The sequence below is a fragment of the Leishmania major genome, chromosome 26, assembly GCF_000002725.2.
Source record: "Leishmania major strain Friedlin complete genome, chromosome 26".
In the NCBI taxonomy this organism is placed as follows: domain Eukaryota; phylum Euglenozoa; class Kinetoplastea; order Trypanosomatida; family Trypanosomatidae; genus Leishmania; species Leishmania major.
In genome coordinates this window covers 745,003-759,141 of record NC_007267.2, presented here as the reverse complement: position 1 = coordinate 759,141, position 14,139 = coordinate 745,003, and the positions used below count along the sequence as shown (strand labels likewise).

The window sequence follows — 14,139 nt, the reverse complement described above, 5'->3', positions numbered from 1 at the left end:
CTCCTCCTTTTCTCACGCGGGAGAGGGAAGGGAAGGGAAGGGAAGGGAAGGGAAGGGGGGGGGCACACTTCGCCCCCAGCACCGTTTCTGTTCTTGTCTGCAACTCTGTGAAGCAATTGCGCGTGGAAGCGAAAACGAAACGGCAAAAGCAGCGGCCGTGTTCGTCTGTGTGCTCGAAGCGATGGAGGGCGGAAGGACACAGACACGACAGATAACCGAGCACGCACACACACACACACATACATACATGCAGCCCCTCCCCTCCCTCGCGTGAGGCCTTCGCCTGTACCGCATTCAAAGGCACACTCATCACAGCTTGGGGCCCGTCTCGGAGTTGAGTGTGTTAGAAGACGGCGGTGGCGGTGGCGGAGACGAGACGAGCGACGTATGGCGCAGTCGATCGCGTGTTGTGCGCCAGATGCGGGCGAGACGCATGATGCGCTCCTGCCGCGCTGCGCTCTCCTGGTCAGGCATCTCACCTGATTTGGCCGCGGCCCCGGCGTCGCCGTTGCCGATAGCGGGGGTGTAGATATGCTCAGCAGATTCGAACAGCTTGCGCAGCTCCGCCACGGAAGACAGATCCAAGGCGTCAGCCAGGACGTGCTCGCAGTTCAATGTCGTATGCTGACGGGCACGGGTGCCTGCAGGCGCGTGAGGTGGCGCTGCTGCTGCGGCGGCAGCAGTCGGGTCGTAGCGCCGAGCCAGCTCCTGCTCGTACTTCACAGGGCCGATGAGGGCCGCCGCGAGAGTTATCGCAGCGTGCAGCTTACGCCCGTCCTTGCTCCAGATCTCATGTTCAATGTACAAGCGCCTCTTGTCTGATGATGACGCTGCCCCTGTCAATGGCGAAGATGGCGGGCCAGCAAAGGCAGTGCTGGACGGTGGGAGAAGAATTCGCGTCGACAACCACACCCTGCTCCACGGTCGGATTTCCCGCTGATAAGTTACGGAGAGGTCAGAGACCACGAACGCCACGCGAAGCCGGGCCATCATGGTGCCGATGCCGAGGAACGACAGCTGACGCCACCGAGCCAACTCGCACAGTTCAAGGTACTTGGCGTTGTTGACGTGGCCGAACTCGTCAATCAAGCGCAGGCCGCAGTACATAGGGACGACCATAGGCTGGGCGACAAACTGACTGAATGCAGGGTCGGGTGGCAGCTGGCGACGCCACGGCCACACAAACCATGGCAGTCGCGGCCGCGGCGTCTGCGGAGGTACCGCCGCGGCCGCCCGAATAGCCTTGACCGGCACCACCGACGTTAGCGCATCGCTGGCGGGGATGAGCAAGGTGCCGCTGATCATCTTGCTCACCCGGACACGGTCGCGAAGGCCAAGCCAAAAGAAGCGCTGGCAGCGAAGAATGTGTGCAAGCGCCATTGGCAAGTTGTCGGGCACAGATGCCCAGAAAGAGGAAAAACAATATGTATACTACCGCCGAGTCCTGCCTTGCCTGCTTGGCTTACCGCTGGATACGTGGGTGTGTGAATAGGCATGCCCGTATTTCCTGCCCTCGCTAGGGCGAGATCAGAGAGAGAGAGAGAGAGAGCGACAGATAGAAAAGATCAGAGCAGAGCAGAGAGAGCTCATCAACTTGAGGGGTTCCCTCCCCCGCTTTCTGGCCTGTTATAGGCAGCTTTACCAGCGGTGTTGGGCGTCGAGAGGCAGGAGGAAAGTCGGCTTCAGCACCCCTCCCCCTACAGCGCTGCTGCTTATCCTTCGGATGGCTTCTACGCACGTGCAAGCAACCCCCCCCCCTTTACCCTTCCCTTACCCAGCGTGCCGAACCCCGGTGGCGGGCACGATGGGGGGTGGGGCACGGGGTGGGGTTGACTTGAACTCAGAGATAAGGTAGTAAAACCAGTTGGCATCCTCCTCAAAACAAGGAGGAGAGCGAGAGAGCTACCGTGCCCCACAAGCACGTATACGCCCGTATGTCGTTGCGGGCGGGGGCCGTCCGGAAAGGAATACCTGCGACCCGCCCCCCTCACCAGAGGGCAAGACACTTTTTTTGCACCCTCAAGAAGAAGGGAAAGAGCGCACAGATCCAAGAGCGCAACACAAGACCCTGTAAGGGAGAAATGGAAGTGGATGTGTGCGCAGCCCCCCCCCCCTCTTCCTCCCAAGGTGGACGAAGCGCCACCCCATTGGCTCTCCGGAGACAATCCCAACGCAACCACGGCCTTTGCAGTGCAGTGGGGATGGAGCAGATTCCCACGGACCCGTTGCAGGAGAGGAGATGCGGAGACGCGAGATCCGCCATCATTCGCCGTTGTTCGGTACACCTATACCGTAGCAAAAGTCAGTAAGTGCGCGTCGAGACACCCCCGCGTCGAGTGACTGAGGAGCGGTTAAGAGCACCGTATTGAGGCCTGATGGAAGTCAGCGGAGAGGGGCCAAGAGAGAAGGAAAAAGGACAAGAGTGACAAGGAGCGGCGAGCCACTATCGCGTCCCCATCCCCGTGCAATCCATTTCTCTCCACCTCATCTATCTCCCTCTTCCCCATACGACGCAACGAACAACGACGGACCCTGCCCCCATACAGCACAGGGATGAGGCAGCATACGGTGTGTACACAGACACGAAGGACGAGGGAGCGGCGCATGTGGAACGGCAAAGCAAGACACTCTATCGGCTCCAAGGCAGCACTCGACACACGCAAGACAACCCAAACACACACAGAGACAAAAAAACGCAACGTCGTTACGAAGACAAGGAAGAGAGAGGGGGAGCGTGGCCAGGCCACAGATCCAGCACGAAGGGGACAGACAGGGCTAAAAGCGATTCGCTCTGCTCCTCAGACTCCCCCTCCTCCTCACACTCCTCCTCCTCACACTCCTCACACTCCTCCTCCTCCTCTGCAATCGGACCTCCTCTCTTGCTGGTGCCGCTTTGCCCCTCTCCAGACATCTTCTTGGAGACATCGCCCACCTTCGGTTCTCTTGCACAACACACGAGCTAGTCTTGACAAGCTTGTCTGTTGCCGCTATCGTGCGGATATCCACACATCGCTCCGGGTCACCCGTTATGGTGCCACTGTAGCCACCGTCACTGCCTCAACTCCCCGCGCCCCGCCCGCCCTGTCCGCCCACCTCCAGGTCTCTTCCTCCTGCGCGGGGTTCGAAACGGCTATGACGAGGAGGAAGCACCCGTTGCTTCAGCGCGTAGGTCGCCGAGTAGGTCTGGGTCGAGCGTGAAGACCACATAAGGCTTCAAGGACGTCGCACATTCCGGAAGGTCTCCCCACAGCTGTGCGCCCTCGCTTGCAGCATCGGCTGCGCCGCCTCGGCCGTTGTTGAGCTGGGGTCCGAAGCTGCCAGATGCTGCTGGTCCCGTAGCATCCCCGGCCCGCGCCCCGGCACCCACACCTGGGTCGCGCGCAGCGCCATTCCCTGATGAGGTCTGCGTGAGTCGTACAGAAGCCTCTCCGCTAGAGAAGACAAGCGCGTCATCCACGAAGACCTGCACCTGCCGGACCCAAGCCGCCGAGCCGCACACGACAAGGGGCTTGTGAAGAGCCACGAGCGAGATGCAAAATGGCACGTCCGCGACGTAAAGCAGCTCCGCAACGACCTGCAGAGGCGGCTGCGGTAATGACATGGCATGCGTACTCGCCGCAGAGTTGTGGCGATTTGCGGGCACAACGCTCACCATGCTTTCCGCTACCATTGGCACGCACCGTGCCAGTGCGCGCTCGTGCTGCGCATCCCCATCGTCGTTACCGTCTTGCCAAGACGTACTGTGGCGCCGCGCCGCCTCATCGTGCATCATGGCGCGGTACTTGTCTGGACGCATCGGCTTGACCACGTCGCCGCGTTCGTTCACAAAGCTGCAGGCGCGGAGCGGCTTCACGAGCCACTCCTTCAAGTACGCCTTCAGAGAGTCGCCGGCGGTAATCACAGTAGCTACCTGTGCCGGCGCCTCCCCCACTACCGACGCCGTCGCCAGAGAAGATGTGGCGGCGGCGCTCGTGTAGGGAGGTTTCGCCTCCTTTGCCCCTGCACGACAGCCAGCGGAGGGGTCGAGAGGCTCAGCGGCAGGGACATCGCGCGCGCACACTGTCAGCCGCAGCTTGCACACGTACCCCACTGGCAAGAGCGGCGTCACATACGGTTGGTACTCCAGCAACCACGCCGGTCGCTCTTGGAGAAGGGACATGCGCGCGCGGTGCATCGCCACGTTGGCCCGGATGTTCATGGAGGCGCCGAGGCTGCTCGTTAAGGAAAAAGAGCTGGCGCGGCCATGGTGGCGTTGGGCACAAGGCTGGCCCCCCTCCCCATTCAAATTCATGCCGCTGATTGAAAACACCTCCGTCTCGATGCTGCTGCTGCCGGCGCCGCCGGTTCCTGGACCGGACGCGATTTCGTAGCGGCCGAGGTGATCGGCAAAGGGCATGCCAGTGTCATGCGTTGACGGCGGCAGCGCTCGCTGAAGATTGCTTCGTGGGAGTTGTGCATCGAGTATGGCAGTAGCAGCAGGAGCAGCAGCAGTAGCTGCGGTGGCAGTGTCGTCGTCCCGGACAGTGGGTGTCGGCGGAAAAGCAATTCGAGGTGGTGGCAAACCAGGGCCGTACAGCGACACGTCATAACTTTGGAAGCGGGCAGAGTCGAGAAAGGCAGGTGCCTTCCGGAGCGTCACACCAGCCGACGGGGTCACCTCGTACACCCGCGCCGCCGCCAAAGCGTGTCGACTCTGCGAGGAGGCACCGACATACCACAACTGGCGAAAAACCTCCGCTGAAGGACGGGGCGAAGTAGCAGCGGTAGCGCCCTCTTCTGCCTCCTCGGCGAAGAAGACACGCGCATCCTTCACCCCACAGCCCGTCTGATCCCCTACCGAGTAATTCGCGACATCGAGAAAGCCCAGCGAGGAGATCGGGTCGCGAAAGATAAAGACGAGCTGCATGGTGCTCTGAAATGGGAGGAGGCACGGACCAGAAGGGCAATCCTGCTGATTGACGCCGCGGGCCGCTTCCTCCGAGTACGCCTCGCTATGCAACAAGCCGCGAACACTCCTCGAGAGACGGCACTCACCACCGCAGTCAACATCACCCTGCACTTTCACTGAACCGTTGCTGTCGTCGTTGTTACACGCGGCGCTGGGAGCGTGGTGGCGGTTCTCGACCGTGCCTGCCGCACTACTGCCGCGGCAGCTGTGGCTTGCGCAAACGGAGCTGGTGCCATCCGGGTAGTGGAGGGCGGCACACTGCACATCCACAGAGCCGACAACGTCACCACTCGCATCCCTTAGCCGGAGACAGCTGAGGCCCACGTGCTGCGTCGCTCCCCAAGTGCTCAGCACCATCACGCAGATCGCTGTCACTCGTCGAGGACACCGAGCAGGGTCGAGCACCGATTGCCGATTGAGATGGCGGCGCCTTTGCTTGCGCAGCTGGCGGTCGTCTTGGCCAGGGCCGTTGTGCAGCTCTGGCTGCGCTGAATCAGTTGTGGAGCCGGCGGGCATCTGGTGCACACGCGCGTCCGTCGCAACGTCGGCCCACGCCTCGACTGCACCACTGGGGCGAGGAAAGCGATCAGGACAGACCTGCAAGGATGTCACAGTGTCTTTGTCGCCTCGTAGGCGCGGTGCACCGCCAGCTGAGGCACGACGGTGGCGCGGCATGGCAGCGTCCGCCTGTCGTGCACTGCAGAAGCTAAAGCGCACAGGCGGGGCTCGCGACCTTCGCGTCGTCGTCGAAGGGCGAGCAGACACACGGCGGCAAGGCGCTGGATCGCCACTGAGCAAATCGTCGCGTGCGGTAGACGTTGGCGCCAGACAACGTGGTACAGCTGCCCCACCCTCCACCGAAACGCCAGCAGTGCGTCGGCGGCCGTGTGTGCCATCACTGTCGTCCACCTCGCGCAGTGGTGGAGTTGTAGAGGGCGGGCCGTGTGCCATGACGCGTGCCAGCACTGCGGCATCCGTCGTCCACAGAACGTTCTCGCAGTTCTCAAGGCCGTACGGAGAGAAAGATGTCGAAGGGGGCAGAGATGAGGGTCGACTGGCGTGCTGATCTCCCTGCCCGTGAGCGACACCGTCCTCCGCCTCCTCCGCGCTCTCTCCACGGCACAGCTCTCCAGAGTTCGCGCGCACCTCGCCGCGGAAGACCATCGTCGCTTCCATCCAAGCCTCGGCAATGCGCACGCCCTTCGTAGTGTGCACGCGGCCCCTGCCAGCGTAGTTGTGGAGCCGCATCACAGAGAGTCGAACCGGCTCTGCAAAAACAAAGCTGACAAGGTGCGGCTTACCCGCCGTGTACGGCACGGCGAACATGTGCGTCTCGTCGTGCGTGTTAAGGGGGTGTGGGTAGATCAGCGTGCGGAGCTGCCGCCGCGGATCTCCACACACGGCATCATCACTCGGGCCGACCTGCGCGGCATCTTCACCGCCCGTGGCAGCAGTGTTACTTGCCGCCGCCAAATTCGTCTCGGTTGCCGTGTACTCGGCGAAGGCGCACACAAACCCGTTCGGCGTCGTGGCCGCCAGTATGACGACGTCGCCTTCCTCAGACGCCGTCTGCGACACCACCGCTGTCGTTCCCGTCGCTGCTACACAACATGGCAGCAATCGCTGGCCACGGTCGTCGAACAGCTCCAACCCGCAGAGGCCCACCTCGTGCGCGTCTCCCCAGGTGGTCAGCATGTTCAGTGTAAAGCAGCGACCATGCGGGAGTGTGTCTGCCAGCATCGGTGCAAGCCTGATGGTGTCAGACACAACACCTGCGAAAGTATTGCAGCACTCGGCACAACTGACTGCGCCACCTGAGTACGGGAGCTCATTCGCCGCCTGCCCCCCATCGAGGTGGAGAGCGCCGCCGCCGCCGTTGACAATCTGACAGTCCCCACAAGCGCTCGTGCGAGGCGCAGTGAGCAGTGCCTTTGCCGACTCACCACAGGAGGGTGCCGTTGGCGGCAGTGTGGTGGGCAGTACCAAGGGAGGCGCGGCCAACACACAGGAGCCTTCCGGACTGACAAGCGCGCTTCTGCTCGGGGACTCTGTGGAGTAGGGGATAAGGGAAGTAGGATGCTGTGAGGCGGTCAAGCTCACCGGCGATGTACTCACGCACGAGGCGATCGACGGCTCAGTTGTAGCCGGGACACGGCGCGCCACCTCGGCCTCAGTCGGCATCCCGAACTCGGCTGCCGCGGCTACCGCCGGGGAGCAGCTCGCCGTGTTTTCCACGAGATCACGGTGAAGAAATGGTGGGTCAGCTGACGAAAGCGCGACTTCGCGTTGGCCAAGCACGTCTTCCCCGCCTCGATCCCCAACGCCGATGGCATCGGTGACGGTCGCCACTGCTGTTGTATAGGTTGGATGAGCACTGCCGCCGGGCACGCGAAGTCCGCGTCGCGGCAGCGGCGCGCTGCGACCAGACATGCCCTCCGGCGCGTCGTGGATGTCCCTGTATACTGAGGACCGCGGTGTAGCCTGCGCGCGCTGCGGCAACAGCTGCGTCAGCAGGGGTGACGGTGCCGAGGACAGCGAAGCGTCCACAAAGCTGGACGCTCGCGGATGATGGCGGGCAGAGAGCTCCGATGTGCGACTAGGCCGCTGGCTACGGGCATGATTAGCCTCCATCCGCGTCTGCGCACGCTGCGCGGCAGCGTCGACGGCAGAGGAAGAGAAGAGGGGTTGCGCGGATGAAAAACCAGTCGAGTCACCGGTGAGCCCAGCGGCGGAAGTGAGCGTGCGGTGTACTTGTGTGAGAAGATGCGGTGGTGGCAGCGCACCATCCAGCGAGTTTGACGTGGTTTGATCGCCCTCTTGAACAACACTCCTGAGTAGCGCCGCCTCTCTTGCATGGCTGTCACGGTGAATGTCGAAATCAGCGGCATGGGCCACCGAAGCGACTGCCGCAGCAGGAGCAGCGCGCGACGAAGAAGCGAAAGGCTCGGCAGGCGCTCTACTGTCGCTGTAATGCCTTTCTGGCACCTCAGACGCTGACGTGGCTGCAGAAACGGTCGCAGCGCTGCGAGAGAGGCAGCTCAGTCTGCACGGTGTAGTGGCTGGCGGCGTAAGCGGGAGAGGGGCCGAAGAGTGGGATGGTGACGATTCGGCGCCCACTAGCTCCGGCGCATCATCAACAGCGTCGCTGATCGCGTCGCCTGCCGTGGTCGGCACAGCTGTGGAGAGCTGTGTTTGTGAAGTGTTGTGAGAATGATGGGAGGGGATCGAGATGCGCGTGGAGCGCGTCATGAAAAGAGACTTGATCGGGAACCCGCAGCGAGGATGCGGAGATTCGGCGTCGACAGTGTGGAATCCTTTGTGCCCCTGCAAGTCGGTGGGGCTGAGCCCCTGTGTTCTTTGTGTCCCATGCATCGCCACGGGCGTCGCTGCGAAGAAAGGAGCCTCTTCCGCTCGCGGTGAGGTGCTGGTGACGTTGAAAGCAACGTGCTTGAGCGCCGCCTTCGGAGTTCCGTCTTCTCGACTCACCTGCCCTGAGCCGCACTCGCTGGCTCGCGTACTGGGAGGTACAGTGTCAATGCTGCTGGGGCTGCAGCTGCCACCAGGAACGCGCCTAGGGCCTACGGCGTCAGCGGCGACCTTCGCGTCCTCCATGTCTCTGCTGCATTCCGCACTCATGAACTGTGGGTGCCGTCTTTTCAAGAAGGTGATTCCAAACGGCAAAACAGCATATATATGCCTCTAGACGCGTGAAGGGGGAGGGGGGTGGGTGTCTGTGCCCATGTATATATATGTATGTATGTATGTATGTATGTGTGGGGGGGGGGGGGGAGGGGGGGTTAAGGTCTATGGCTGCGTTTTTTTTGTGTGTTTGCAACGGCGAAGCGACGCTAAAAGAGCAACGCTCACGGGGGCCAAACGAACGAAAAAAAAGGGGGGAAGCGGGAGGGGCCGTGCGGCAGCAGGTGAAGACGGAGGTCACGAGTGTGTCCGTGCACGCTTTCCCTCTGACATGCACACACACACACACACACACACACAGACACACACAGACACACACACACATTGAAGCACAAGATACTCATTTTTCTTCTTGTCGGCCGGGTTGAGGGAAATCGGGACTGTCAACCGTCTATTTGGTCAGTTGACGGGCTTCAGAGTTGGTGCCTCTGCCCCTCTTGCGCTGGTGTGCCTCGCTCTCTCCCTCTCTCGTGCCACTGCCGCACCGGCATGTGTGTATACACATACGCAAGCATGTTCATGTGTCAATTAGCGTCTGGCGCGTCCCTCCGGAGCACGGCGCTGACATGAAACAAGGACACGCAAGTGCTGCGAAAACCATGAGCATCGGTGGAAGGGGGCAGTGCAAGCAACAGAGACGCGCGCCGTCCGCCCAACACGCCCCTCCTTCCCCTTCCCCTCCAACACATCCACACACGCAAAAGGCCTGCCTGCACCGTCCTCGACAGCCGCTGAGGTTGGGGGAAGGGGGAGCACCGGAAAGAAAAGCAACGAAGCTGTGCGATAGGGAGGAACGGGAGAAACCGTCAAGAGGAGCGAGAGGGAGGTGGGGACATAAACGACGAAGGTGCGCCTTGCGCCAACACGTGCCGTCGCGCGCCATCCTCGCCCGGCGCAACAAGCGCACAGACAGACACACCATGCATGTGCCTCGTTCTGCCACACCTGTGCGCTTGCCCTCCTCCGCATATGTCCAAGTGCGACCTCTGACGCTGTTTCCGCCCTCTGCTCCTCCTCCTCCTCCCCCCTCCCCCATCACGTTCAGCATCTGCTCTTCGGACACCTTGTAGGCCTTGGACGATCAGAGCGGTGGCGCATACGAAACACAGCGAAGGAAGTGCATGCGCCTCTGTGTTTCACACGTGTCTTCTCAGACACCGGCGAGGCTAACGCAGTGACACGACGCACACGAAATTTTCAACACAAATACGCACCCATAAAGCAAGTTCAGGGCACGTAAGTAAAGTAGGAGAGGAAGTAACAGGAGGAAGGCGGCAGGAAGCCCCCTCCCCGCTCAGGATCAGCTCCTCTTCTTGTCCACAGCCTTCGACTCGCCAGCAGCAGCGGCGCCAGAAGCTGCCCCTTTCTTGTCCTCTGCGCCAACACCGCCACCCATGGCACGCTTGAAGATCTCACCAAACCAGAAGTATTGCAGCAGTTGCAGAACAGACAAGGCGAGCAAAGCAATCCCCACCGCCACCTCATTGTGCAGCTTCGGTGCGTACCCGGGCTCGCCACCGTGGACGATGTCGGACCGCCATGCGCTCAGCAGGTTGCACATCCAGCTGCCGGTGACGTAGGTGCCGCCAAGGACGCGGATGAGAGCGTAGAGGCCGCCAAAGATGTACTCGCACACGGTAGCGCAGTGGTTGAGGGTTCCGATGAGGAGCCACTGCGTCCGCTGGTCTGAGATGGCCGACATGGTGCGCAGCATCACAGAGGCGTGCAGGAAGCCGTTGCTCAGTTCAAAGCAGCCAGTGTAATACCCGGCGTAGTATTCAGAGAAGGGAAAGAGGAGGATGTAGCTGCCAACGAAACTGCAGAAGCCGTGTAGCTTCCATGCCCAGGTCCAGTTATAGTAGAAGCACACGAATATATCCCACACAAAGTAGGCGGAGATGGTCACCCGGCTAAATCGATAGTAAGGCACCGTCGCGTACAGGTCGCTCGCTACCAAACCGCCGTTTTTGATGAGATTGACAAAAAAAAGGACGGCAGACACGGACATTATGCAGCCGTTGACGATGCTGCAGCACCGCACAATCATGTCATCTTGTTGAGCCCTCGTCAGTCGCTTCCAGTTCGGCATGCACGACGGCAGTATCCGTGTAAAGATGTACTGAAGCAAGAACCAGAAGCACACCATAGGGCCGAAGATTACAGCCTCGCGGGCCATAGGTGTTACCCAGGTATCATACGCGGATGCGAACCCCATTACGGCTGTTCAGTTGCCTCCTCGTCGCTGAGTAAGATTATGAGGGCGTCCAAGCCACAAACCCAATGCACCACGTCTCCTATGCGGCACAACTTGTCTACTATAGGTGTAGAGACACACGCCTTGCACTCTACGGCGGCCACACAAGCACATACACACAACTGCGCTCTCGCTCTCTCTCTCTCGATTTCGATCTCACTCGTCTGTCCCGCTTGCCTTGTACTCTTCCTGTGCTTCAGGCCAGCTGCAGTTGGCCAAAAAGTGGCTGACGTGAGGCCAGCGAGAAAGCGTGGTGGAAAAAAGGAGAGTGCTGGGGGAGTGGTGACGACATGCGCTGGTGTTCGGTGCTTCGGTGTCGCTCTGGTTATGTGTATTTAGTCGGGGGAGGGAGAGGGAGAGGGAGAGGGAGAGGGAGGGGGGGGGGGGGGTACGGGTGCTATCCTGGTGGGCGTTCCTGTGCGTGTGTATGCCGGGTTGCAGATACCCACACATATACATGTAAAACACGTGTTTCGCTTCGCCAGCGTGCGAGAGCGGGAAAGGATAGAGATGGGGAGAGGGCGAGAAGATAACACCGAGGCCATCAAGCGCATCAGCACATTCGCCTCCATCGATCCGACTGCTGGGGCGGCTTGTGTGTCGATGCGTGCGCGGTCGTGCCGCGTACACACCGAGAGGGCCACACCGGCAGGATTCGGCCGCGTCTTTAGCTCAAGGGCACAGACACGCGCATATGTGTGTGCGCTTGCATGCTGACGAGACGGCGGTGCCACCCGCCCTTCCTCCCTCCTGCCCCACCGGGTGCAGGCAGGAAGGGGGTCGCGGGTGGGCGGGGCCAGCTATGGAGGCGCGGACACTGGCGATGACGAGAGAGGGAGAAGGGGCCCATGAGATCACCTGGCGACCGTTTTCGAAGAGAAAATGGGACCGAGAGGCAGCAGTGGCGGGCATATCAAAGTGGGCGCTTTCGCTGGACAGGCGAAGGGCACATCGATCGCCTCTGAGATCTCGCCGCACCGCGATGTCTTGAGGGAGGCGTGCAGGGGCGCGGCACTCAACCGATCGAATGCCGGAGGGACCGGCGCACACTCGCTTGCCGGCCGAGGGAAGAAGCGAAAGCATTAAGGAGGGGAGACAGAGAGCGCGCAAGTGCGTTGTCCGCCTTCGTTCCTCAAAGCGTGCCTTCACCATTAGACGGGATGTTTGTCGATACCGATGTGGAGAGGTGCGAGTTCTTGTAAAAGCACATGGGCTCGCGTGTAAGGAAGGGAGGGGGAGTGCACGAGAAGAGCCACCACAGGGTGGTGCAGAGAGAGGGAGAGAAAGAGATGAACAGTGAGGGAACGAATGGGGGCAGAGGTGAGACAGGTCTGAGCGCGAAAAGAACACGCCGGGCTGGGTGAAGCGTGAAAGGAGGGAGAAGAACCGCGGGCAAATGGGTGCTTCCGACTGACCAGCACGCGAGCGTAGACACATCCATGGACACGGCGGTGCGACGCCATTACCAGCCGCACAGAAAGAGGGAGGAGATGACAGGCAAGACAGAGAGAGAGAGAGACAGCAGCGGGAAATCAGATGATGGCGCAAGCCATGCTTTCCGGAAGGTACCTCCCGCCTTCACCCTGCCACCCTACACCTGCACACACACGTCCACCGCCATTTGTAACCGAAGCATGGAAACTACACCGAGAGCAGACGCTTACATTCCCGCAAGCACACGCACGCAAAATCGTTTGGATCGGCTTGATATCGATTCACTTTAGCTTGTCTCTGTTATGGCATGTTAGTGACTGCACAGCGTCGAACCCACGTACAGCAGAACGTGCACCCCCATGCACGCGCGCGCACACACGTATGACCAAAAGGCCTCGGCGAGAGAAGCAGGCCTCGCATACGGGCATTAAGCACGACAATAACTCTGATCCCTTGAGGATACAGAGAACACGTCAAGAAGAGACACGAAAACGAACGGGAGGGAGGGGGGGCTGGAGAGGCCACACAACACGCATGACCACACACCGCAGTCACCTTGCCTTACTCTCCGGTTGAACACCCCTCTCACGCCTCCTGCTGCTGATGAGCGAGGCTGTTGAAGTGCGCCCAGTACTTGTGCATTTCCAGCGCCACCACGCAGCTATCGCGGACAATCGGCTCGTGGTGCGTCGCGTAGCTCTCCAGCACTGGCAGCGTCGCCGGATCGGCGATCGCGCCGAGCGCCTCCGCAGCCTCGTGCCGCACCATCGGTGCCTCCTCCTCGTCCTTGAGAGCCGCAATCAGAGCTGGCTGGCTGCTCGGGCGCTCGAGTTGCCCGAGGACGAAAGCCACCTCGTGGCGGAACAGTGCCGAGATGGTATCCTCGCGAAGGCCACGACAGAGCGCGGCGACCGCCGCCTCCGTCGCCAAGTTGCGCAAGGTAAACATGGCCATGTAACGGCGGAACAGTCGTGTGCGGCCCGACGTATCCAGCAGCACTGCCTCCAGTTCCTCTACGGTGAGCGGCACCGGCTCGTCAGTGCTGGAGTACAGCGCGCTAAACGCCGGCGACGGATCCACAGACACGAACTCGCACCCGCTTGGCGGAGCCACGGCAGCGTCACCCTTCGTTTCTTTCATCGCGATTCGGGCCAATGCAAGTTCGCAGGTCTCGCGGATCGACGCCTCCGGCTCTGTGGTGGGGGCACTATGCGTCTCGAGTACCTGCAGCGCGAGCGGCGAGCCGATGGCGCCAAGCGCCTCAGCCGCCTCATGCCGCGTCACGACATCGTAGCTAGTGGTGCGCAGGATGCGCTCCAGCTCCGGCACGGCCTCCTCTCGGCCGCTCTGGCCAGCGTTGTAGGCCAGCTCGTGCTGCAGTAAGACGGAATCGGTGGTGTCAATGGCCTCCAGGATTACCGTCACACCAGCTACGGTCTTGAGGCAATCTTCCTTGAGCCGGTAAAGCTCCCGCATGCGGCTGTCCAATGGCTCCTGCGGGTCCAACAGCTTCGCATACTCCTTGCGGACCTCCTCGACGGTGCAGCTGTTCGAAGCAGACATGTTGCCCGCGTGCTTCCTTTTGCCACTGGCTATGCGCGCGTGGATGCCTTGCCCGGTGCTCGTCCTTCTCGCTTCTCGCTCGCTCTGGGAGGTGCAGAAGGCGCGGTGGCGCCTGTGTGCAAGTTGGTAAGTTAATGTTTTCCGCTGTGACGCGTATATGTGTGGTGTGGTGCTCAGCGCCGATGAATCGGTGGGCAGTCCTGCGTGCGCGCAATCATGCACACCTGAGAGTAGGCAAGAG

The 14,139-nt window shown here is 61.2% G+C and overlaps 4 protein-coding genes across 4 annotated transcripts; all 4 read right to left on the bottom strand.

Moving 5' to 3' along the window:
• Positions 1 to 309: 309 nt before the first annotated feature.
• LMJF_26_1940 (conserved hypothetical protein) lies at positions 310 to 1,380 on the bottom strand (the record flags this gene model as incomplete). Its single annotated transcript, XM_001684148.1, has 1 exon — positions 310 to 1,380. The coding sequence occupies one exon, from the start codon at positions 1,378 to 1,380 to the stop codon at positions 310 to 312; it is 1,071 nt and encodes a 356-aa protein (XP_001684200.1).
• A 1,750-nt stretch (positions 1,381 to 3,130) lies between these two features.
• LMJF_26_1930 (conserved hypothetical protein) lies at positions 3,131 to 8,560 on the bottom strand (the record flags this gene model as incomplete). Its single annotated transcript, XM_001684147.1, has 1 exon — positions 3,131 to 8,560. The coding sequence occupies one exon, from the start codon at positions 8,558 to 8,560 to the stop codon at positions 3,131 to 3,133; it is 5,430 nt and encodes a 1,809-aa protein (XP_001684199.1).
• Positions 8,561 to 9,947: 1,387 nt separating this feature from the next.
• On the bottom strand, positions 9,948 to 10,862 carry LMJF_26_1920 (conserved hypothetical protein; the record flags this gene model as incomplete). The annotated part of the gene is made up of 1 exon (XM_001684146.1): positions 9,948 to 10,862. The coding sequence occupies one exon, from the start codon at positions 10,860 to 10,862 to the stop codon at positions 9,948 to 9,950; it is 915 nt and encodes a 304-aa protein (XP_001684198.1).
• A 2,058-nt stretch (positions 10,863 to 12,920) lies between these two features.
• LMJF_26_1910 (conserved hypothetical protein) lies at positions 12,921 to 13,898 on the bottom strand (the record flags this gene model as incomplete). The annotated part of the gene is made up of 1 exon (XM_001684145.1): positions 12,921 to 13,898. The coding sequence occupies one exon, from the start codon at positions 13,896 to 13,898 to the stop codon at positions 12,921 to 12,923; it is 978 nt and encodes a 325-aa protein (XP_001684197.1).
• Between the last annotated feature and the right edge of the window lie 241 nt (positions 13,899 to 14,139).